Source organism: Falco biarmicus, chromosome 3 (genome assembly GCF_023638135.1).
Source record: "Falco biarmicus isolate bFalBia1 chromosome 3, bFalBia1.pri, whole genome shotgun sequence".
NCBI classification, from domain to species: domain Eukaryota; kingdom Metazoa; phylum Chordata; class Aves; order Falconiformes; family Falconidae; genus Falco; species Falco biarmicus.
Window position 1 is genome coordinate 103546335 of NC_079290.1, and position 26079 is coordinate 103572413.

General features: G+C 36.4%; 1 protein-coding gene across 10 annotated transcripts; it reads left to right on the forward strand.

Annotated features, from left to right (window-relative positions):
- Positions 1-17: 17 nt before the first annotated feature.
- Positions 18-26079, forward strand: BRD9 (bromodomain containing 9). Of its 10 annotated transcripts, none has more exons than XM_056330153.1 (18): positions 18-144; positions 1316-1536; positions 3243-3375; positions 5039-5099; positions 5990-6134; positions 9143-9253; positions 10032-10207; positions 12060-12188; positions 13026-13158; positions 15236-15311; positions 16994-17089; positions 17867-17999; positions 18770-18881; positions 20490-20528; positions 20969-21040; positions 22423-22525; positions 24161-24328; positions 25088-26079. In XM_056330153.1, the coding sequence occupies exons 1-18, from the start codon at positions 72-74 to the stop codon at positions 25186-25188; spliced, it is 2082 nt and encodes a 693-aa protein (XP_056186128.1). In that variant the 5' UTR covers positions 18-71; the 3' UTR covers positions 25189-26079. The 10 variants fall into 10 exon arrangements, with proteins under 10 accessions (XP_056186128.1, XP_056186129.1, XP_056186130.1 ...); XM_056330154.1 differs by having other exon boundaries at positions 12099-12188; XM_056330155.1 differs by having other exon boundaries at positions 10092-10207.

Genomic DNA, 26079 nt, shown 5'->3' on the forward strand with positions numbered 1-26079 from the left:
GGAAGGGCTTGCTCCGCCCCGGGCGCTTCCGGGGGAGCCGAGGGGCGGCCGCGACTGGGGCCGGCTCTGCCATGGGGAAGAAGCACAAGAAACACAAAGCGGAGAAGGCGGAATGGCGCTCGGCCTCCGCCACCGCCTACAGCGGTAAGAACCGGGGGGGGGCCTGGCTTTGCACCGGCGGGCGCCTCTACCCCCTCCCCTCCCACGGCTGTCGGCAGGACCCGGCGCCCCTTCGCGGGCTGGGCCGCGGCGCCTGGAGGGACGGGCCCTCGCCTGCGTGCGGGGGCTGCAGGGGCAGCGAGCGCCGCGGGGCCGGGCGCAGGCGCCGCCCGGTGTCGCTCGGGGAGCTGCGCGGAGCGGGGGCGAGGGCAGGTGGCGCCCCGCGGGCTCCTGAGCGGCGGGGCTGGGGGGAGGCGGCTGGCGGGGCCGGGTGACGCGGAGCGAGCGCTGGGGCGAGGGCAGCGCGGCCGCAGCCCGAGCGTCTCCGCGGTGCGCGGGCGCTGGGTGCCGGTCGCGGCCCAGCAGAGGGCGAGGCCGTTCCCCGGCGTGCGGGAGCCGGGAGGGCGGGCTCCTGCCTGCGGGGCGGGGCGCTGGGTGAGCTGGCACACCTTGGGATTTGCCACCATCAGATTCGTGCACGGTTATGTGGCTGTTAATTAACTTGCAGCACGGATTGGGTGGAAAGGTCCGTAACGGTTCCGCAGCTTACGGGTTAGCTGTGCACGCTCCTTGTGGGAGGGTCGGTCGCTTGTGGGCCCGAGTACCTGGTGTGAGGGGGTGAATTTTTAGTATTGCGATGCTGTTTCGCATGGGAACACATATCTCACTACCTGGCCAACAAATATTGGACAGATCTTGTCTGTGTTGCTAACTTTCCAGGATGTAATTGTATTTCACAATCGCCTTGTTTGCGTGGGACATTCTGAGTCAAAATAATGTGTGCGTTCTGTTTCTTCAAGAACACATGTAGGTTGTTAAACAAAACCATATGCTTATATAGTATTGATTACAAAATTTGGTAACAATACTTGGTTTCACCTTAGTCTGACAAGGATCTTGCAATGTTTTCAGGGAAAGCCGAGCAGTTGGTTCCTTACATATTATAAGTTTGTGGAAAATCATGACGTAACATGTGCTGAACAACTGTTTCTTAACTTAGATTTGCTAGTCTTAGGCATTATTTTTCTCTCCAAATATATCGTGTATATTTTCAACCTGCAACAAATTCTTGTAAACAATATTTTTGGAAGAAGCACTGGTAATTGCTGTATCATCTTCATGTGCATTTATGAAATGTTTTGCTTTTATAATTTAGATTATGTGGATAAGCCTTTGGAAAAACCTTTAAAGCTGGTGCTTAAAGTCGGAGGAAGTGAAGTGACTGAACTTTCTGGGTCAGGGCATGATTCTAGTTACTATGATGACAGATCGGATCATGAGCGAGAACGACATAAAGAAAAAAAGAAAAAAAAGAAAAAAAAATCTGAGAAGGAAAAAGAAAAGCATTTAGATGATGAGGAAAGAAGAAAGAGAAAGGTAAGCTCTGATTTTTTTTTTTTTTTTAGAATTCAGACATACCAGTTCTCAGATCTAAAATCTGGCGCAGAGTACCAGAACCACTTTTTTGTTGTTTTGAACCACTGTTGCAAGAAGCTTATTTTTTGGAGACAGCACTTCACAAAATGTAGAAAACCCCTGCGGTGTGTTGGTGTATTTCTTCCATTTAAAAGAGATATGCCTGTCATGATTTTTTGAACAAAGTAAAAGCTTGTTCCTTGTAACTGATGGATAAGAAAAACAATTTGCTTTGTCTGTAGGTATGAATGCTTCAGGTTTTAAGTTGGATGTTTTGTATTTCAGCCAGGTCAGAAACATGTTTTGCTACATTTTGAGAGGTGTATTTTCAGCTTTTCAAATAAATCTAAGTTACGTTTCTGTTCCTGAGATATGTCAGGTTATTTTAGAGTTTGAAATTGGTATGTTTGCTCAGAACAGCTTTCTGAAATCTGATCTGTTGAGTACTGTCGTACTAGTCTTGTTGGCTCTTGTTTGGAATAACCTGCATGCTAGGCTTTGTGACTTCATTAGTAGCAAATGATGTGGTCACCTTCTTAGTTGTCTGTGTTGAACCTTCAGGAGTTAGACTGAAATCAACAATTAGGCATTGACGTACAGCTACCTGTACAATTTCATTTTAATAGTATTCCTTTTGTGTACTAACGACTTTTTTGACCTCTGCTAATTTAATTCTCTTCTGTCATGTAGTTTTACTGCTCTCATAATGACAGTTTTTCAGTACTACTATGTATACGCATATGGCCAACAGCTGTCATTTTGAATTGATTTATTTGGTAGGTTTGTTTGCTTGAAAGTGATATATCTTGTAGGATCATTAAGAAACTCTTGAATACAGGGCAGATTGTACAAAGAAAATTCTGCACTAACATTTTCAACTGTTTCAGTTAAGATTATGGCTAGGACTTGAAATGTAGCAAAACAGCTGTCTTTAATACAACATCTTGCAGTATCAAATAATTTGTTTTACCTTTGCTAAATTGTGTGTGTGTATATTTGGATTTTTTTCCCCCTAAGAACTTCGTTATTAGTGCATGGAAAAGAAGCTAACAGATAAGTAACAAAACTGTAGTCTAAACAAGGTTAATGAAAGTATGCTTTTTTGTGCAAACATGAATAATGACTGTAAGATTATAGGTATGACTCAGGCATGCCTTTGCTTTGAAGCTCAGGAAGAGATAATTAATTGCTACCACTGTTACAGAGCATTTCTTACGATTCTTTTGTAGGCTTCCTAAATTATCATGTACTTTACTGATTCCTGTTTAATGCACCAAACAACAAAAACATTGATCAAAGCAGAGCTACAGACTGATCTTTACTGAATAGTAGATCAACTTACTTTACTGTCCGGTGCAGTTTATTATCATGCATTTTTATATATAAATAGCTTCAGAGTTTAACATTCTTTTCAGTAAAAGTACAGTGACTAATGGTAGAATGATAGTATACAAAAAAAAGCCAAAAGGTCAACAGTATTAGTTTTAATTGGAGAAGAAAACTGAGAAAGTGACAGTGAAAATGTATGCAATATTGTTTAAACCGTATCATGGCTCAGATGTAGAATGAGTATTCCAAACAAATACTACTGTCTCTTATCTTTTGGTATGTGGGGTTGCACATTCCAAGTACGTTCTTCTAAAATCTGTCATCTCCTGCTGTACTAGGAAGAGAAAAAGAGGAAAAGGGAGAAAGAACAGTGTGACACTGAAGGAGAAACTGATGACTTTGATCCGGGGAAAAAAGTGGAGGTTGAACCTCCTCCAGATCGTCCTGTCAGAGCATGCAGAACTCAGCCAGGTGAGCAGTGTGAAAAATTAAATCATCTTGGGTGTTTTTAAAAGCACGCACAACAATGCTTATGTCAAAGGTACCAAAATGTAAATTTTCCATGCAGATTTACTCAAATCTGGAGACTGTTTTTTCCAACATTCAGCACTCTCTGCTATCTAAAAAGTCAATATTCCTATTGGTGCTTCTGGGTTTTAATAGATTTGTTTTCATGTGACTGAACTTGCCAAGGACATCTGCCTCCAGCTCCTGTTACTTGGCAGAATAAAAGTATTATTGAGTGTAGTGTTTCCCTAATCCCTTCTCCATAGCATTTCCTCAGCATTTACAGAATGATGGTCAGAATATCTGAAACTAAGGAAAAAATCCTGTGGAGACTGCTTAGCTGTTGTTACAGTCATTTTTTTTTTGTAATTTATGTGGCGTTTTAATTTTAGTATCTCTAGTTTCATCAAAAGTAAGTTCTGATAGGGCGTCTCTGAAGACCATAGTCCCCCCAGTTTTCATTTAGCAATCTTCTTTAATTCTCTTCACCAGCCAAAACACTTACCAGTTATGTGTGGTAACTTCTGCGTGCTTAATCCCTTCAGATTTTGCCATGTTTTCTCTACCTGTATAGCCATTGCTTGTTAGTTAAAACTCAACATTCAGTGGAATCAATGGGAACTTTTACTTACAAGAATTTTCATATGCATCATGGTCTTAGTACGCGTATGCCTGGAAATGGAACTTAGTAGCAAAAAGTTGGATCTTTAGGAACATTGTGATGTTTGTTTTGGAACACTGCCTGTTGACTGGTCGAGTAACTTATTGAGGAATTTTCTGTTTATGACTGCACATTAAAATGAGAAATGGTGTCCAACTGTCAAGGTGACCTGATAGGGGTAACTGAAAATTTCTTGTCAAAGCTTTCTGTCTCTGGGTAGTCTGGAGCCTTGAAAAACTGGCAAGCTAAAATCTGATGTCTGTAAGTGGCAAGACTTCTATTTTCGTCTGCTTGGAAAATGTCCTTTGAAAGCGTTTGTTACTTCTTTTGGATAAGAAGGAAATTGTCTCTCCATTATCAAGATGAAGAGTTGGAGTTCTAGATTTCAGCATGCTTCTTTAGTTTTTCAAACTTCACATTAAGCCAGTGTCTCTGAAGTAATTCATGTGTAATGTTTATTGTTTAATCTGTACAGGAAGTGAAATTCTAATCAGTATCTCTGTTGCCAGAAAATCTGCATGTATTTGTCACTCTGACTGAAAAGATTCAGAGAAGCTAATTGTGTGGGTGTTACGGTAAAAAAACTATTAAAATTGCACAGGTAACATGTAAGAATGTGGATTTCCCAGCTGCAGTATTTGAGCAACCAAATTTCCCTTCTGTATAAATATGTAACACCTTACTTTCACATTATTTCACATTAATGAATTCTCTTACAACTACTAGACTTTTTAGCATTAAATCTGATTCAGTGTCTACTAATTTTTAATGTGATTAAAACTCAGTAAGTAGTAAAGAAGAAATAGCGTATGCTTAGAAAGCTGGTGTGCTTCTGCTTTGAAATCTTGACTTTCAGGTCAGTATAAGTTCTACAGATTTTCTGTCTGGTGTTTATTTTTCTAAATCCATAAATATACCTATATTCTGTCTCATTGCACTTATCTGTGTTTCCATCTCAAACTGCAGCTGAAAATGAGAGCACACCAATCCAGCAATTGCTAGAACACTTCCTTCGCCAGCTTCAAAGGTATTGAGCATATTGTATGTACAGCTGTGTCAGCAGTGTCTAATGCATACTTATATGTGTTACTTTACAACTCCTTATCCTGATTTTCTCTTTGAAAATAGTTACTGAAGACTGGCTGTAATATTTTTGGTAACCTTTGCAAACATGTCAGACCTGGTAGTTTTTAAAGATTAGTTGAGGAAAATTATTACCAACTATGCAACTCTAGCTTTTGTCAGGAAAGTGCTTTGGGTAGAGGATACATTGCCATTATAGATTTATTAAATATTAATTACTTAGTTTAGGAGTTAAGAAACAATTATGAATTTTAATAGTTTAAAAGATTGAACGGTTCTCAAGAAATTTTGTTTTATTGTGCGTCATCTGTCAAATACCAAAGCAAGTTTATACCTGCTTACTTGATAATCCTGTTAATTTGGAGAGGCTTTTTACTTTGCTGTTTTCTGTAAGATGTTAACCCTGTATCTCATGTTGTTGGGGTTTTTTTTAATATCCTTTTCTATTACATAGCAATAAACTGAATTTGGAACTAATTAAAAAATACTAAACACTGTAGTTATTTTTAGAGGACCTCACAAACAAGAGGAATTGGAGAAGTTACTACACAGTGAAGCCAAAAGACTCAGTTTGAAGTGTAGATAGAGACAGATAAAACATAGAAGAAAAAATGAAGTAATTCAGGAAACAGCAGAATTTCTTCCAAAAAGTCCACATGTGTAACCAAAATTCTTTCCTGTATCAGGAGATTTTTCAAATATGCTTCTGTTTTATGAGAGTGCTTTTAGTGTTTTTTTAAGTAGTAGTATTCTTTTTATACCATTAATGTGGTATCAAAACAATGATAACTTTGTTTGCTGATATAAATCTAAATTTATTGTTTTTATTTTTAGGAAAGATCCTCATGGGTTTTTTGCTTTTCCAGTCACGGATGCCATCGCTCCTGGATATTCCATGATAATAAAGCACCCCATGGATTTTGGTACGATGAAGGAAAAAATTGCAGCGAATGAATACAAATCAGTCACTGAATTCAAGGTGAATTGATAGAGATTTAGTTAATTTCAGAGCTCTTTAGTAAGAAACTGAAGATTCTTTTTAACTGTAGAAGCCTTTCTTATGTAATTATTTTAATGAGTATTTTTTCAGAACTGAGCACTTTTGTATATTCTGTGTATTAGCATGGGTTTCTTGCTTTGTTTTTCTCTGTGGCAGCTCTGTATTTGTCAGACTCTGCTACATTTATGGAGGAAACCAAGAACATGCTTTAAAGTTCTATGGAATTCATGCTGCTGGACATGAACAGGAGTAAGACTATCACAAAGAGTTAGGCAGTTGAAGAACCTGGAGCTCTTTTTTCTTTTTTTTTCTCTTTTGTAATGTAGACCTGGTTAGATTGATTAAAAAGCAATTTTGACGTGTCTGCCAGAAAACTGTGCAGATACTGACATATTTTGTGTAAGATTCAATAGCAACTACATATTTTCTATCTTTAATTATTCCGTTTTCCAGATAACTTTGTTTGGAATGATCTTTTGACAGAAATGTACTTGGCAAGTTTATTGGCAGCTTGCCTTAACTATTGCTGTATTGCTATTGCTCTAATAGTTTATTGGATGCATTGCGGTTTTACAGACAGTGCAGTAAGAAATCTTTTCATGGTATCACCAGCTCCTGAAGGAAAGGAGTTTTCTTGAACTGATTCGTGACATTCTGTTAGCTGCCTTCAGGATTACTGTTTTCTAGTGTAGATACAAGAATAGACTTGATAGCGAGCATTTGCTTGCTTCTATTCTTTTGAAAGGTCTAGCAAAGCTGAGCAAAGAATGGCTTATATTTCCTGTAGGTGCTTTGCCCAAGATTATTCTTTTTTTTATATGTATGCTTTCTTTTTCAAAAAAAGTACAGAGATATACAGGAAATAGTAAAGAGGGATTCATAATATTGTCATCAGCAATGCCTTCAAGTCTCTGAATTCTGTTGGCTTGCTGGGTTGTCTTATTGAGCAACTTCAAAAGGAAGTATGAGTGGGAGCTCTGTGGCTCTGGTTAGTTACTGGCAAGGTTACAACATTGAAACTGGTGGGCTGGCAACCTAAAAAAATGAAAATCTTAGTATTGTTTACACTGACATTCAGTTCTTTTCTGAAGGAGTTTGTTTCTGCTGATACTCTGAGGAGCAATAAATGGTTGCTAGAAGTCTGCCCATCTTACAGTGTCAAAGAGGTTGAACTCCCTTTCTAGATACAAGTGTAGATAATTGTGCTCATGCCTTTGTAGTTCTGTGTAATACAGAAATTACATTTACAGGTTTTTAACCTCTAAAACAAGACCTGCTCAAAGGGTTATCTTTCATTTCTGGTACACCTATTCTAACTAACTTGAGACTAGTCACAAGCCAATAAATAATCCGAGTAGAATCTGCAGGACCCATTTGCTGCATTTTGAAGAGGGGAAATTGCTGCAGAAAACTCATCAGGTTTGCTGCTGAAAAAAGGGTCTACTTCAAAGCTGGACAAGCAAAAGACACTTCTCCATCCCTTTCTGCAGCACTTCAAAGGCCATCACTAGATGTAAAGCTCATGGGCTTCTTTATCAGGTTCTTGATAGTTTGCTTTTCTACGTCACCGTCTCAATTTCTGGTTTTGTGATGGTCTCATTAAGCAAAGGTTTATGGCTTAGATGCCATAGAGAGTCATGGGCTGCCAATTGTAGCTCACTTACTTGCTTAGTATGGGCTTGATGTCAATTGCTAAATGATTAGGGTAGTGCTGCTGTGACATCCCTGTATGGAAACAGGAAATAAAACACTATTTTGTTTTTACAGACTCTGATCAGGATTGCAGTAGAGCAAGGCTATTTTTCATAAACGTTGGGTGCCAGAGAAGCTCTTTAGAAAGGTTTCTATGTCCAACCACAATAGTAACGTCCAAAAATCTTTTGTCTTGGCAAGTCTATTCACTGGTCTGTAAACTCAATGGGTTAACTTGCCAAAAAGCATGCCATTCTGTTTGCATACACTTTTGCACATAATCAAGTCATCACCAAATATCATGGACCCATGGACAAAAAACATTTGCATTTGTGTCTATAGAATAAATGCAGCCTAATTGTTTGAACAACCATTGTTTAAATATTGAAAAGTTACTAAGCGGGAAAAATGTATTCTTTAATCATGCGCCAATGTAATTTGTTAGGATCTAATTTGTGAAGTACTTGGAAATACTACTGCATGATTCTTCATTATTGATTTGCTAACTTGAGAAATTTTCAGAGGCATATAGGAATGTCTTTTTAGTTCAGTGTTTCACAGAGCTTCTAGTAATGCTTTCTGTGCTTTACTCTACAGATCGGTAGCATATGACTAGAAAAAAGGCACCCTAGAAAAATCTTTTGCAATCTGCAAGAAATGTTTTCGGTTCTGTTTTCAGTGGAGTGTGTTGCACCTTTCTTTTGGAACTTGCAACAGTAAAAATTACTTTAAATTATATATGACAGATGATCAGACTTGGCTGTCCTGGTGTTGCATGTGATGAGCATCTAGAAGGCTGTTTCTTGTGCTCTGAAGTTTTCTTTTGTTTGTTTTTGGTTTAGTGCAAGTGACAAAAGAAGTGGTCAAACTACTAGAATTATATCTAAGACACACTGCATCTTTCTGATGTTGTCTTTCTCGAGTCTGTTCTGATTTCGAAGGTGGGAAAAATTCTTAAAAGTACTTACCTTGTGCCTCAGTCTTTCTATTCATTTCTCCATTTCTTCTCTTTGATCCGTTTGCATAAGGAGGAAATGTTACACTTGGCATTCATGGAAAACTTCTTTTTTTTTTAAGTAAAAAGCCCATGCCAGACAAAACTGAGCACCTTGAAGAAGCAAAAAGGACTCAAACATTTGCAATTCTGTATTACCTTTTGGCTTGCCATTTACTCCATGAGCCTTCTGCTAAAATACTATTGTGTTCTTCACAGAGCTGCCATGATGGAGTAATATCTTCCAGTCATTTAATAGGAGTTCAGAATTTTAACAGCTCTTTTGTTTTGTATTTTACAGGCAGATTTTAAACTGATGTGTGATAATGCAATGACTTACAACAGACCAGATACTGTTTACTACAAGCTAGCCAAGAAGATACTGCACACAGGCTTTAAGATGATGAGCAAAGTAAGAGACCTATTTAAGAAAAAGTACCAACTCTTTGGGGTGTTTTTTTTGTCATACTTGAAAAGGAACATAATTAATAACAATGATAGGGGGGTTTTATCTATCTGTAATTAATTACAGCAGTGCCTGTTAGTGCCGCTATATGTAAGAGCTCGATGGCATTCTTGTTATAACCATGCTCATTTTTCTCAACTTTATTTGCACCACTGAAGTCTGTAGGAGCTTCTTCCTGTGGCCTCAGTGGAAGCAATTAAGATCCACACATATAAAACCCAACTGTAAAACATTGCTTCTGGCTGCAACTTTGAAAACAAGGTCTAACTTAAGTTTTATTTTGCATAAAGAAGAAAACTTTTCTTTTCTGAAGGTGGTGGGTTTAAGGGAGGTTTCAGGGGTTTCACAGATGTGCGCCTAAACACTTTTTACTCATACAGTTGTCAACCCGTAAAATGAAGTTATTCTGCTGAGCTGCTCTCTGTGTGTGCGAGTGTGTGTGTGTGTGCGCGCGCGCGCATGTGTTGCGTTTATGGTAAGTTTTGTGTAAAACAGGCAGTTGTCTTTGCATATGCAGTTTTGTTTGTTTGTTTCTCTCTTGATAGTTGGGCTGCAGAAATTCTGATGCCATGCTACCATGACCAAATCATGTTGCATCGCCATTGGAAACGAGGCATTAAGAACAAAATAAGGCCATGGCCATTCCCATCCCATCCCATTATCATAGCATCTTGGCTATGAGGGAAAGGTTAAGTCCCTGCCGCTCTGTCCTTTCTGATTCTAGGAACGGCTGTTAGCTTTGAAGCGCAGCATGTCGTTTATGCAGGACATGGATTTTTCTCAGCAGGCAGCTCTTTTGGGTGATGAAGACACAGCAGTTGAGGAACCTGTCCCTGAAGTTGTTCCTGTACAAGCAGAGACTACCAAGAAATCAAAAAAGCAAAATAAAGAAGTTATTAGGTAAAGGTTTTAATGGGCATGCTTACTGGTTTGTTGCAGCTTTTGTAATACTAGACAGCGGCAAAAAATTGAGCAAAAGACCTCCTTTCAGCCTGTCTCCTAGTGGCCCATAGGATAAATGGGCAATTTTATTGTGTTGTAGGTTATTTATTATTTAAAGAACTAGTTAATAACCCAGTGATTCCCAACTTGAAACAAACAGTTCAAAGAATGACCACATTCAAATTGATTGACTGTATCAAAATCTAATGGGATCTTTCTGGGAGGGCAAAGTGGGCCCAGGTCAGTAAATTATTGTATTTCATTTTAGTCTTATCTGACAGGATATAGAGGTACAGGAGATTTTTGTCGAGCAGATGATAACATCTTCCTAATGGAATCTTATTAAGCTTCTTGGTAAAATACTTTGCTAGTGCCAAGCTATCTTCCAGGTAATAGGCACCCCCATGTCACAAAATCATGTTTTTCTAGCTAAAATCTAATTTTAGTCAAATTAAAGGGATTTATTTTCTATTTTATGAGGAGATTTTAGCAGAAACTGTAATTTACAAGCAAAATCTGTTATTCGGTGTATATAGATATCCTAGGATAGATGTTGAATTTAAATTGTAGCGCATTACATCGACTGGATTCTTATGAAAGTAAAATGTCTTAAATGATCTGATCATGTAGATATGTTCTGCAGGCTTCTTTTTTAAACACCCGAAGTAAAAAAGTAAAATGTAACTTGTTATTTTAACAAAAATGAGAAAGCATGAAGTTGAAATGAGAGATTAGAACTTTAGAGTTATAATCAGCCACATGTGTGTTTTGTTACACTTCAGGCATTTTTGTAATCCTGCTTAATGTCTGACAGAAGAAGTTGTATTTTAATGTAGTTGTTTTGTGGAAATAGGAGACTGCAGTATCCATCTTGAAAAATAATTTTAAACTGCATGATTATTTTTTTTGGCTGGAAGTATACTAATGTGAGCATACAGGAACATCTGTTGCTGTATCATGGAGAATTAGCAAAGTGTAATTTGTTCTTTGTTTAATGGATTGTGTACAGGAATTAACTGAAAGTACCTTTCTGTAAAAAAGACTTGCTTGCGGGCGAGGTGGTGTGGGTTTTGTTTGATTGGATTTTTTTTTAATAATATGATTATTTGGTTTGTATGGTGCCCAGAGTAATAGTTTTTCTCTGTTTTGATTAATTGTTACGTAAGCTGCATTACAGAAGTACCTTTGTACTTTGAAGGTGACCATGTAAGAAGTGACAAGTACAGATAGCTAACAGGGGAAGAAATTGAGACTGCCAAGCAATATAGTACTGCTCCGTCTTTAATATCTACCTTAACATACAATTCAGAGAGCTGAAAGTAACGGACCTTTAATTTTATCCTGATACTAGTTTCCTTGCAATCAGTTGTGGTATAAATTTACTTTCCTGTTCTTCTCAATGTTTATGTAACTTCAGTGGTTGGAATTTGTTTGGTTTTTTTTTTCTAATTAACCTGACCTTTTAAAGACTTGCATTTTGGCATCAGTAGGATAGATACTATTCTTTTTGATGTACAGTAAGAGCTTTGGGGGGAGAATCCCTCTATACTGTAGTTTAAAAAGTGACTTAATCACTTGGACATCCTAATAGCTAATTTTTGAAAATTTTGTCCAGGATGTTGCAACCTTCTGAATATTCTTTAAAAATTCTTGTCCGTTAAGTATTCTGTAGAGTGTGATAGAAAGTGCCAGTTGCTGAGGAGTTTCCTGCTGTGTACACCCTTTCTTGAAGTTTCAATGAAACAAAAATCGTATAACACGTTTGTCTCATAAGAGTATGATCCTGTGATCTTTTTATTGTCTTTAATAGCAAAACTTTCTTGTGTATCGGATCTGAATCTCTATACAGAGAGAAATTCTTAGCTAAGCAAATGGAAGAAGATAACCCAGGACAGAGAAATGGATTTGGTGTGAGGAGATGCTCTACCCAGTACCTAAGGTGTTTGGCCCTAGTGTCTAATGTCCATATGATTCCCTGAAAGATTTTGATGTGCAAAGTTTATTTTAAATACATAATATAATGAAGGCTGCCATATTTTATGATATCTTCAGACCTCCCCTTACAATACTACCTTTCTCTGAATTTATGTAATTGCTAAGATATATGTCCTGTTCCATCATAGGTATGCTTATTTGTTATGTTTTTATTGTTTTGATGCTTTAATGAAAAGGGATCTACTGAAAGATACATGTTAAATTCTGTAATTTCAATGAGAAACAATTGTGTGATTGATACTAATTAGGAATACTAATTGCCAATATTAACAAACATAGGAATTAAAGGACTCCTGGTTAGACTGGGAGCAGTGTCCTACTTCTACAGGCAACTAAATGACTTAGTCCTCATAAATGCAGCCTGTTAGCTTTTTTCTTACATCAGAGTTACAGAGTCTCCATTCCCTCATCATGTAATTTCTTTTCTTCATCCTTCTATTTGGAATTTGTGAAAACAGCATATTTTTGCATGTGGGAGACTAAGGACAAATACAGCATTCACCTTGTATTAATGCAATTTTACTCCCAGTCTCTGTTTTGTAATACTTCCTTTATTTACATCAAGGTACAGAAACAAATTTTTGATGTTAAGTAGTTTGGTAGTTCTCAGCATCTGCTGCAAAACTTCAGTTTCATATGATTATAATTCCACTTAAATGCTGAAGTAGACTGACACTGGGAGAGGAGTGGGACTAATTGTTCTCTTTAGCAAACCCAGAATTCATCCCTTTGTTTTGTTTTAGCTTTTAATTTCTACAGCTACTCCTCTTCTCTTTCTTAGTTGCATATTTGAACCTGAGGGAAATGCGTGCAGCCTGACAGATAGCACTGCTGAAGAACATGTCCTGGCACTAGTGGAACATGCAGCAGATGAAGCTCGGGATAGGATCAATCGTTATCTACCCAACAGCAAGGTCTTCTGCACAACAAAGTTCACAATTCCATTTTTTGTCTGAGTATTGAATGCTTTGTTTCATCTTAGTAAACAGGCTTTAGTATTACATTTTCTGAGGCTGTGAAGGCTAGCATGCGTGCTATGTGGAATACCAGTATGACTATTGCCTGTCATTTAGCCCCTGAAGCCCACTGTAGGTTGTCCTAAATGGGTCTGAAGTTGTATTGTGTGTTGAACATCTCTAGAAATTCACTTGCAGAATACAGTGAAATGTTGCTCAGTCTTGGATGTGTTTTCCTTAATTGCAGCCTTTGGCATTGAAAGTGATCAAAATAGCATTATGCTCTTCCTACTGTTGCAGCCTCAGAAAAAGTAAACTTTGGCATAGGTTGAAGGGTTATTAGGATTCCCCAACCCCCCCCACCCCAGCCTCAGGTATTTAGGAAATTAAGTGTTAAATTACTATTTTCAAGGAGAATTCTGGAACCTTGTAGTTTTGTACCTGCAAGTAGTAGCTGTCACCTGCAGCGCATTCTTGTGTGGGTACAAAATGCAGACATCCTTCAGTGACTAGGAGAAGATAGCAGTAGTTTGGCCACGTTGGAATTTTGGACAGTGCTAACCACAGATTTGATAATCTTGGCTGTTACTCTCATATTGTTCCATGTGTTTAGTTTTTGTGCTGTTAGAAGGAAGAGCTCAGTGATGCTGTTGGTGCACTTTTCTCAGCACAATCTGTTTATGTGCTGTATTTTTCTTAACTATGTGATAATTTCTTCATTGCTTAGCTACGTGATAATTTCAATGATTCCTTCATTACTTCACGCTAAGGTTGGAGTGAATGCTACAGGCCTGTGCTGAGATACATTTACTCTGTTTCCCTTGCATTGTGTGAAGTCTGATTACTACCTTTGTCTTCATTTCTCATCGTCACATACCCCAGTGACCACTGCAATTGAAAAAACAAGTATGAGTGGCTTTTTAAAAACCCTTTAAAGCATTACCAGTCATGCTGATTGCTAGCTTTACTGAAAAGGCCTTTTGTGCTGATGCAGTCAGTTTTGCAGTTGTTCAAGAAAGAGTTGTTCCAGGTGTGCAGCTATTCATTGTCTGGACTGTTAGTCAGCTAGACAACCCACTGCAGATGCCACTGAATCTAGGTAACACTGACACATTCTTAGAGTTCAGCCATTGTTAACTTTTGCCATCACTTGAATATATTGTTCCTGCTCATTCTTTTTCCAGCATTTGTCACCTCTGGTTTTATTAGAGGCCAACATTAGGTTTGGCCTTGTGTATGGAGAGAGTTTTAAACTTTTTAAGGAGGGAAAAGAAAACAAAATAGGGGAGAGATTTATCATTCCATTTACTTGGAAGTATTTACTAGTATTTCTTTAGGAAAAGCGTAAGTTTTCATTTCCCGTCTTTACTAAGAATTTACAGTCTGTTTTTTGCACGATTCATCTGTGGTCAGTTTCTGATGACAGCTTTGTTTGTTGCATCAGTACTGGCTCTATCTTTAAAGACCCCAGTTCTATTGTCTTTCGTATCTCTGGCTGTCTTTTTAGCATTTGTGTGTGTACTCTGATAGGTCTGTCAAACTACTTCTTAAAGAACTCGAAGGTGTTCATAGAAGTACTTCTAATTAGAGAAAGTTGTGGATGAGATATGAGAACAAGCCGTTCACTCTAGATTTGGAAATGAACAGTGAGGTAGATTGTGAATAGGAGTTACAGTTTTGCTTCTCGAAAGAAAGTACGTTCTAGGTTTGGCCGTCTGAAAGCCTGACTTCATACTAATTACAATGGTATTGTTTTTGTCTTAGATTCAGACTTTAGATCTGATTTAGGAAAATGAATAAGGAGTTTTATATATGACATGATCTTTTACTCCTAACTCTTTTGTTCTGAAGCATTTGTTAGGTGGTAATAAATAGTGGTGACCCAAGATTCCCTGTATTAAAAGGAAATACCAGTGCAGAATCTGAATACAGCTAAAAATGCTTATTATAGTTCATTGTGTAAGCAAGCGACTCCTCCTTTGAGTTTGGACTGTTTTGAATGATTGCTTCTGTATCTTTGTCATTCTATTTGCAGATTGGTTATCTGAAAAAAAATGGAGATGGAACTTTATTATTTAGTGTAGTAAATTCATCTGATCCAGAAGCAGAAGGTAAATGCCACAATCTTTCAAGCAAACTTTTCTAATGTTGAATATTCTAGCAGATTTTGAAGTCTTAACTGTACATACAGATCCTGTGTAGCATAGATGAGTTTAAAAAAAAAAAATAATTCCCCAAACCATTTTCCCCAACAGCTATATTTAGTATCTCTGATACAAATCCAGGATAAGATGTTTCTCTTTGCCTTTCAAATTTTCACTCTTCAGATGCTCTTTTCTACTGATACTGACAGTAAGATGGTAAAATAGTAGCTATTTATAATCACTTATATATTGCTCCAGTTGGAAGAAAGGCTTCTGCTCCATGTACCTTGTAGTGTTAAGAGCTAATAGAAAAAAATGAAGTGAATCAAAGTGCTGTAATCTATGTAAATGTGCAATGCACACATGCAGATTCATAATCATATCTTACCTTTTTTCATTTTTCAATTTAAATTGGCTAAATTTCAGTTTCAAATCAGTGAGATTTTGCTTAATTGTTTTTCTTTAATTCCTTGATCTTTTCTGTGCGTTTTTGTGTTACTCCTATACATTATATTGTCTTATGCTTTCCACTTGTTTTAGTTTCAAGCTCAAAATGCAGAAGTTTTGAAAGTTTGTAATGAATGAAATGTCATAGTCTTTATGCTGTTGTATGTCATGTTGATTTAGCATTTCCTTCTCTGCACCTTTTGGGATTGGAATTCATTCACGGTTTGCTTCTTATTGCATTGATAAATGCATGAACCCTTGTGACTCATCACATTTCTGTTGATTTTTTGATACAAACCTGTAACTAATACTATCTATATTCCTTTTCATTTGGTAGTAAATTTTTCTGGAATGAAATCGAGCATTTTAGCTGCCATCATGCCCTTAGCTATTTCTGAAAAGAATAATGAAATGAATGTGATTTAATACCTCTGAAGTCATGTCATGCCACTTTACACAGTGATGGTAATGGGAGCAGAGCAAGCTTCACTGTGTGTGCTGTAAAGTACTGTACTGCTTCCTGACATTTCTGTGCTCCAGACTAGTTACACTGAATTAACAGCTATAGTATAATCTGAATTTTTATTGTAGTTGATATTTTTTTATCCTGGTAAGGCTCTAGGGATAAACTTGCTTTCTGTTGTTCAGTAGTTGAGCATAATTACCACCAAATTTCTTAACAGCCAGAGGTATTTTAATATAACTGGAAGTTTCCTATATGTTGGGATTTTTTTGAATTTAAAAGCATATTCCAAATTATTTCAGCCATTTTAATTGAACAGTTCTCAGAATTTTAGAAGAAAGAAATATTGCTGTAGCCATAATGGTATTTGTCTTAACCAGGTTCTATACGTGGTGTCAACATAAGAAATTGCTTTTATCACTTTGTAATATCTGGATCTTGAATGTTTGTGAATCAGCTAATAAAAGAATTACAAATGCTGCTGTATACTTTAGAAGTGAAATAACCAAGTAAGCCATAGATCTTGTGAATAGGAGATGGAAGCATGTTTAGAGCATGTATCTGAAATTTAGATGGAGGACCGGAATTACACTACCTATCTTTAATGTACAGATTGAAAGGCATTCAGCTTTTATGGTAACCACAGCTTTTTAAAATAGCAAAATCTAAATATTTACCATACCCTTTAAACATTAAAAAACAATAATTAAAAATTAAATACTTTTCTCAAAATTATTAGAGGAAGAGACTCACCCGGTGGATCTGAGTTCACTGTCGAGCAAATTATTACCTGGCTTCACTACATTGGGCTTTAAAGATGAACGAAGAAATAAAGGTAAATGCTAAAGAACATGTTTTAACTTTGTATTAATTGAATGTCGGGCAATTTCTTGATATAAAATAATTTCAGATTATGCTTGTAACCAAATTAACTTTCATTTGGAGATTTCTATAATGTATAATTATTCCTTCCACAGCAGAATGCCATTTTAATTAAATGCACCTTTTTACTTACTAAGCATAACTTAATTAGGAATTTATGGATTAATATTTTGCCTTAGTGTTGTAGCCACACTAGAAGCTTTCTAATAATGGTACGTAATTTTCTCTGGAGGAAATAATTTTTCCTGAGCAACTGCACTTAAAGTTGAGGAAAAAAACCCCTTTTGATCATTTGCATTTTTGTATCATATGACAAGGATTTCACAAACTGGATTGTTTTTTCTAGTCTTACTGACATTTTTAATAATTTCTGATCTGCTGTCCAGAAACTGACTGGCAAATGACAAGTGAGGTAGATGTACGCAAAAAGGAGACAAAAAAGGAGTAGATGTACACAAAAAGGAGGGGCGGTGGGGTGGAGCCTTTTTGTGGGAGTTGGGTGGTTAACTTAGTTCTGTATTTTCCAGTAGTATGTTTGTTCATATGGTTAAAATAGTTGTGCTGATTCTAGAGTCAGAAGCGTCCTTGAGATGCTGCTTTTGATTTCATTTGGAGTTAAAAAAACTCACTGCACTTCCTGTGTCTGCTTCAGAAAGAAAATTCTTTTTTTCCTCCAAGTGATCTATTACACTTGTGTTAATCATTTGTTATCTTTCTTCTACTTGTCTAGTAACCTTTCTTACAAGTGCTAGTACAGCACCTTCCATGCAGAACAACTCTATATTTCATGATTTGAAACCAGATGAAATGGAACTCCTGTACTCAGCATATGGTGATGAAACTGGGATACAGTGTGCCTTAAGGTAAGTGCTTCCTTGTTGGGAGGCCTAACTTTTCATAGCAATTTTATGAAAAGCAATTTGAACTAAATGTCAATTAGGAGCCTCCAAATCCTGCTATTTTTTTTCTAAAACTTATTTTTAAAATAACTCGCTATACAACTTGAATCTAGCTTTTGTCCTGGGTTGGGGAGTTGTTTGGGTTTGGTTTTTTCCATTTGCACTTTTAAGTTGCCCTATTTTATTGCAAGGCTGTTATGGATCTTGTCATTAGGGTCTTCAACCACAAGATAGTATACTATGGCTGAAGATTTAGCATTTTACTTAGAACCCAGCAGTAAGTTTAGATATGCAAGTAATAGATTTCATGACTTCAAAACTGATATTTATCAAGGAGTTTCAAAACAGTTAAAAGTAACAATTTAATGGAAAATGGCATTTTCCTTTTTAAGTAAATCTTGGAGGGAAGGAATTAATCACAAGGTTTTTATGTATGTTTGGGTTTCTTAACCCACTCCTAATGATAGTTCAAGTGAAAATTTGCTGGTAATTGTGAAAAACAAGTTTGCACATACTTTTACTTCCATTTTAAAAAATTAAAAAAAAAAAGAGAGAAGAAAAAACGCCCGTGTTTTGAAGGCCTTAACTTTTCTGAAGAAGCATAAAGGAGTAAAAGGACAAGAAAGATGCAGGTGTAGTGCAGCATAGCTGGGGAAAACCGTCGTATAAGTTGAAATTTTTTTTTTAATGAATGTAAACATTTTCTGTAACGCTTGTATCTCCATTCCTGCTAGTTTACAGGAATTTGTGAAGGATGCTGGAAACTACAGCAAGAAAATAGTAGACGATCTTCTGGACCAGATCACTAGTGGAGATCATTCCAAAACTATTTATCAGCTAAAGCAGGTGTGTCCTTGATGCACAGGAATGTCACAAGTTCACCAAAACAAGAATGGACTGGTTTGTTTTTTAATATTGTATGAGATGCTTCATTTTCCACTGTCCGTTTAAGCAGTGCAGGCTTAGCTGTTCATGCAACCATGTGGTGAACCAAATTACAAACTGAATTAATCAGCAGAGGAGTAACTTTTCTGCAGCTACATCAGTTGTCCAACGTGGTTTACTCTGTGACTGCAGAAAGGAAGAGGCAGGGGGGTGCAATGTAGCAGAGCGGAGAAGGGACCAGCCAGCTGAAGGTGTTTGGGCTGCCCTGTCACTCCATGTCATGACATACTTATCTGCTTCTGACTTACATTGCAATGCTTTTTTTAAAGGATTTTTTTTCTTAATTTAAATGCAAAATATATTCCTTGTGGAAGGATTCATTATTTGGAACACTGAAGTAATGTTGGAGAATAGATTAATGCCACTGTATATGTATCTATTACCCAACAATGCTAACTTTTAAATTAATGTGATATGTCTGAAGGAAAGTCTTGTTTCCAAAGGAGATTCATACTAAGACTGGAGAAGAGATTTTTCTCAGAAATGTGTATAATTCATCTGGGAATGTTTGCATTCCCAAGACAAAATAGACTACCAGAAACTGCAAAATCTTGTTTCATGTTATCTTCACTTTGGAAACCACTCTTGGTTTGAAATAACTGTCTACTGTTTTAAAATGGTGATGTTCAGAATGATTCAAGAATAAAGAAAGGGAAGCGGAGAGGGAGCATGGAAGGTACTTGGACTTTCTGATGTGGTGGAAATGAGATTATATGAAATCTCTGCAGACAGAAATAGAATAGAGTGGATGATATTAGGGGAAAAGGAGACGATGGAATGAAAAACACAGAGGAGCCTTCAGAATTTTCTGGGTGTTTTTTTCCACTCCCTACTGGAAAAAGATTATATATGAAACAGGAAGAAATGTAATGGATTAGTTAAAAAATTCAAAAGTTTAAAAAGTGCAAAACCAGCATTTTAAATATTATTCTATATCTAGAAATGTGTGGATACAACATGAACGTAGCTTTGAAACAAAACAGGTGCCTTTCCCTTTTTGCCACCTTGTTTCATGAATATTGTTCCATATGAGAATTTCTGACTCTTTCAAATGGTCAATGGCTGTTTATACTTAAAAATGCTCTCCAGTTATGACACATGTAGATATGTACAGATTTTGTGCAGTTAAAAGCGTTTCAGTGATGATGTGCCATGGTGTTTTAGTCTTGAGTATTTTGTGCTGCTATATTTGGTTAAGAATGAGTATCTCTGACAGTACAACCCTAAATGTTTTGGAATCAGAAGTTACTGAAGTAATGACTGAAATACTGCACTTGAATATAAAGTTCATGGGCAGAAGGAATAGTGTAAGGGGACTTAATGATTAGTTAAAATGTATAATACTAAAATTTCAATTACACATTACACTGTTAACTGTATTACAGATACGTGAAAAAGTTAGCTGTCTCTAGCGTCATTTTGTGTGTGAAGTTTAAATATACTTGAAATTGTACAAGAAAGAGGTCTTAACGTTGAATAGAAGTAATTGTTAGTATTCTTTCTTTCCAGAGGCGAAACATCCCAGTAAAACCACTGGATGAAGTTAAAGTAAGTTATGGTGATAGTCTGTTTTGTTTTGGGTTTTTTTTCACTGGATAGTGTCTTGGCATTTAAAGTAGGGAAAGTGGTGTTCTTTGGGCTTCCAACATTCAAATTCCTGATTTTATTTAATGTGCATCTGTTCTATATAATAATACAGAAAAGACTGGTAAGTGGAATGTATGAAGAAGAGGCTGTTCTAAGAGGCGGTCCTGATTGGTTCTAAATTGTTTACGTGAATGTATATGGTCACCCATTACAGAAGAGCTAGTCTTTATGGGGTTTTTTGTAAAGGGTATATGCAAACATCCCAAAACATGTGATAGTGTTTTGTGGGGGCCTAGTATCTGATCATGGTAAATCAGTAAATTATACAAACTAAGTATTCTTAGGAAACATAAGTATAAGCTATGAAATGCTGAGATCTAAAATATGATTTGTTTCTTTAGGTTCTGCCAGTTCTCATAAAAGAAGAACATAAGTTGCGTAATACCTGTCCAGATTCTTCCAAACAGATCATGGTAAAATGGTTTATGTGTGGTTTGTTGTTTTTTGGTTGTTTTTTTTTTAAAAAAAAAAAAAAAAAAAAAGGTAGTGAGACTCATTTTTCAGTGCAAAAATGTGCATGCTCTGAGGTAGAAGATTAAAATCACAGTATATAGAATAAGCTTTCAGTGCTTAATGGATTCTCTGACACTCTATTTAGTTAGTGGCTTGCTTTGTCTGGTTGTTCTGTATTCTCTTGTTTATTTCAGCATGCATAACTAAATCTCAGAGGCAGAAAGGCCACTTAGGAATCTGAAAGCTACTCAATCTGCTGATGAATATTTGAGGCTCAACCTGCTGTAAAATTGGAAAAAAACAATTATATTTATCAGTTTTACCACATCCATTGAAAATGCCTGTTAGAAAGTAGGGGCAATGCAGATCTTATGCTTTCACAGCTACTAATCAAATCTTCCTTTAAGTGGTATAGGTTTTATCTTGCAAATTATTTGTGACAACAGAAGATATGTACTCTATTCCATGGCAATTCACATAAAAATTATGTGGATTACATTATAGCAGCTAGTAAAATTTATAGCTTTATAAATATTCCTTATGCTTTGTGGAAAGGTTTGTGTTTCTATAGAAGTTGACTGACTGGTTAAATTGATTCATGATAGTGCTAAGTTTCATTTTCAGATACTGGTTGTGTGTTTACCTGCATGTCTTACTCCTTCTCGTGGAAAAGCAGCCTCAGGGAATTGTGTTAGAATGTGTTTTGAAGCTTAACAACTTTTTCTTTGATCTCTTACTTTTTGCCATTACATAGCAGTATTGCAACAGGTATGGAAAAAAATGAAATTGTTGTAGTTCAGGCTGTATTTCATTATCCAAATATATAGAAAAAATACTTGAGAGACCAGCTCCAGCTGATACTATGTATACAGAGGCCCACCTTACTGGTTTTATTAGTCACATGCTGAAAGTTTCAATAAAATCCAATGTTGCATTGAGAAGGTGAGGGAAAAGGGGAATTGGGAATGGTTCATCATGGGGGATACTGATAATGCTTCCCCCTGCCAGGGTTCTGCCATGGGACAGGGATGAGTTGAGCATGTAATTGTGTCCCAGGGGATTTCCTAATGTTGGTTTCAACAGTCCCAGGTGAGGAGATGTAATGAAAGATGTTTAGACTACCCTGCAGATCCCTTGCCATTCAGATGACTGGTCTGTCCTGGAACCATGCTTGAGCTACCTGTGAGTTGCATGTTAGCCGAGATGGTTATAAATGCTCCAGTCTCAAGTGTTGCAGTGCACACTTCTGAGAGTATAGATTCTTGTATTTACCTTAAACATTAAAAGTTGTTATGGCAGCTTGTCAGTACTGCTAGTCTTTCTGTTTCTTGTATTTTAATAGGTTGGAGAATCTGCTGGAGACAGTAACACTTCTGACTTGGACTTCCTCTCTATGAAACCATATTCAGATGTATCTCTTGATATTTCTATGTTAAGTTCATTAGGTAAGTAATTAAATATGCAAGCCATCAATTACGGTTTAGTTGTAACATTTAGGGAAAATAACAGCTGGATTTTCTAAGAATAAAAATGTGTTCAAAAAGTAGTAATAATAAGTCTACATTTGACATAAGTTAAAGTCTAGGGCTTGTGCAAGATAAATGAAATGTTGGTCTGTTTTTCCATTGAGACATCTTTGTGCTATCTAAGCTAACTTTTCGTGTACTACTGAAGAAATCAAAGTATTTGTACCTCGCAGTTTTTGTAGATTTGCTTGTTTTTTATGTGTTCATAGTAGCATAAATTTTAAGAACCAGCGTGGAGCTTTGGCTCAGAGATGTTATTGCTTCATATGCTGTCTTTTGAAATAACTTGGGAGGTAGGTAAGTATGTGAAGCTCCATCTTATCACCACTTGGAATGTCCCAGAACAAAAAGCAGAAGAAACTTCAGGTGTTGGAAAGACTTTAGCTTCAAATAAGCCATTTGTATAAAAGTATTAGGGTGATGTTTCAAATACGTATCTTTGATAGGTATCCTTCTTTAAATACTGCAAGAAGTAATGTTCCCATTTCTGCAGACTGCTGAGCTGGATAAATGTCTCCAAAAATGTCATTAAAGTAATAATACTGCTTATGGTTTAAGATACTCTTAATTCAGAATATGAAAGATGCCAAACTATCTATTAGAAAACATAACCAAGGTAACTGAAAGCTTAAAGAAAGAAAAAGTTTTCTGTGGATTTTTCCCATAGGTGCAGTATTCTTTGAAAAGCAATTGTAAGCTGTGATTATGCTGTCACACGCTAATTTTGTAACAGTTCAGTGAAAAATGAGTGTTTGTTTTATAGGTAATGTTTAGACATATCAATCTTACTATTAATTTCTTGCTCTGATGAAAGCTGCTTGTATTTTTCCTTCATCTTTCTTTAAATTACCGTACTTCTAGATTAGAGTTTATGGTATTATTTCTTATCATAATTCTTGAAAAGTTAGCAAGGTCTGCATTAAAGAAAGAGAAGGAAAAGAGTTTATTTCCCTGTTAGAAGTTGAGGGAGGTAATTTTTAAGTATTCTGATGAAAGAACAGCGTATGTTGGCACATACTTCCAGTTCTTTCCAATTTCATACTTTTATTTGGCTTACAACAAAATCGGTATAGCTGGAGAAGATACTGTTCTTAAAACCTTCTGTAATGGGAATTTCTTCACCTCCATCAATGACTTGTTCTATTTTAACTGTATTTTAAGTATCTAAGTAATCTTTCTACTGACCTCCTTTCTTTTGCTGCAAACTAAATTCATTATTTCATGTCTAGTGTTTAACAGATGAGGAAGACAAATTAAGTTCTTACAGCTGTTTAAATACTGGCAGTCAGTTTAGTTTCAGCCGTTTCCCATGGCACTCTCCTTCATCCTCCCTTATTGCCAAATGCGTTTCAGTGTGTATTTCTCAAAACTAAAAAACAGATCCACAGCTGTTGCCTTTTAGAAGTGCAAAGGAAAATGCAAGATTGAGGTCGTTTGTGTAATAGGCAACACTTGTGTTAATTATTTTTGAATCTTTTTATAGTGACTTGGTAATTCATGAGTCAATCTGCATGTGCTAATTATGGCTCTTGGTTGGTAACTGGTGGCTCTTAGGGAAAGTGAAGAAGGAGCTGGATCATGATGATAACCATTTACATCTGGATGAAACAACTAAGCTGCTGCAGGACCTTCATGAAGCTCAGGCTGACAGAGTGGGATCCCGGCCATCATCCAATTTGAGTTCCCTTTCCAATACATCTGAAAGAGACCAACATCATCTTGGTAAAGTTACCTGTGTCACAGAAGTTGCAGTACTTCTGTATTTGAAACTGGTTAAAACTTGCATTTTAAGTTACTTAAATCTTTGCATAAAACTACTCTGGTAAAATAGTGTGCTGACTATAGGATCATGTTTTGATTTTTAAATACGCATGGCAAAGGCAACTAAGATGACATACTTTTGACCTGTGGAATTAAGGACGCCAATTGTGGTTACTTGGTTTGTGATGAGGCATGATTGAAGTAATTGTGAAGTAAATTGATACTGACTGGCAAATCCCTATATGCACTTGCATTTTATGCTCTTAGAAATACTAAGGAGTACATAATATTTATTTTACTTAGGCATAGTTGTATGCAGCAAGTAACAGGTGGGATTCTACAATAACCTTCCATTGTCAACTGTAAAATTCAATGGTAGGACAGGATGATAGGGTAACGTAACATTTAACAATTTAGTGCCGTTTCTGAGAAGGTAGGAGATGTTGGTTGAATGATACTCAATTACGTTTTGTATAAATGTTCCACTCTGAGTAATAGAATAATGACTGCTTTTTCAAAAAGGATCTAAATTAATGGCAAACCTTGTAATTTATTTTTCAACATCTCCTGTTAAAATGTCATTTAAATGTGTTTTGTCTTAAAAGTCTGAAAGGAACATGTGAAATAATCACACTGTTTATATACACAAGTATCTCTCCTTTTTTTTTTTCCTGTACTTTTAAAGGTTTTGTTTGTTTTTTTCCCACCCATATTCTACAGGAAGCCCCTCTCACCTGAGTGTTGGCGAACAGCAAGACATGGTTCACGATCCCTATGAATTTCTTCAGTCTCCAGAAACCTCAAATGCCACTACTAACTAACATGACATGTACTATATATATTTTGTATTTTAATTGTATTAATGTTTTTATAAAGTTTTTGTCCATGGCAGAAACCTCAATTTTTATCCTCATTTCTGTGAGGATTCCTGTATAGTATTATCCTATATGCTGGATTAAATAAAAAATAAAAAAAAATTAAGACAACCCAACTACTTGGTACATTACTAACAACGTGATGTACTAAACCCTGCTTTCTATTTGTTTGTTGAGGGACATCGTTCTCTACTGGTGTGTGAATCTTGACTGGAAAACAACAAAAAACGTGTTAGAAAAATTTGTATTTTATAGAAACTAAAAAGCGATAATTTTCCCAGTATCATGGCAGCAGTAATTAAGTGTTTTGCAGAATTACCTACCGTTTCTGTTCAGGTCTTAACTTGAACATCTTCAAGGAGGAATATTTTCTTTCAGCAGTGACAAAACTGCATGAATTGTCATTATTATGTTTCCCCATCTCCTAAGGCTAACAATCTGTAGAAGTTGTTTTTCTGTTTCCCCATATTTCTTAATCTTTTTTTAATCACTCTAGAGAATACTTGGTTTGAGAGTAACAGTACTTGGTAGTTGCATTAAAATGCTCACTATGAGAATTCTACCCTGGAGCTAAAAAGGATGGATGATTTTTGTGATCCCTTATGTGTTGAAACACAAAGAAAATATAATACTTATATTTTTTAATTTGATATGTATATTTACTTGGATGGAGAAAATACTGGATAAGGTGTGCTTTTCAGTAATTTTAAAATAAAACTTTTATAATTCAGTACTGTTGTAACTGGGGGGTTTTGTACCATTGATATGTGCAAGCTGGGCAAATGTTACAGATTTACAATATTTTGTAAATATTAATAAAAATGCAGAACCACTTTT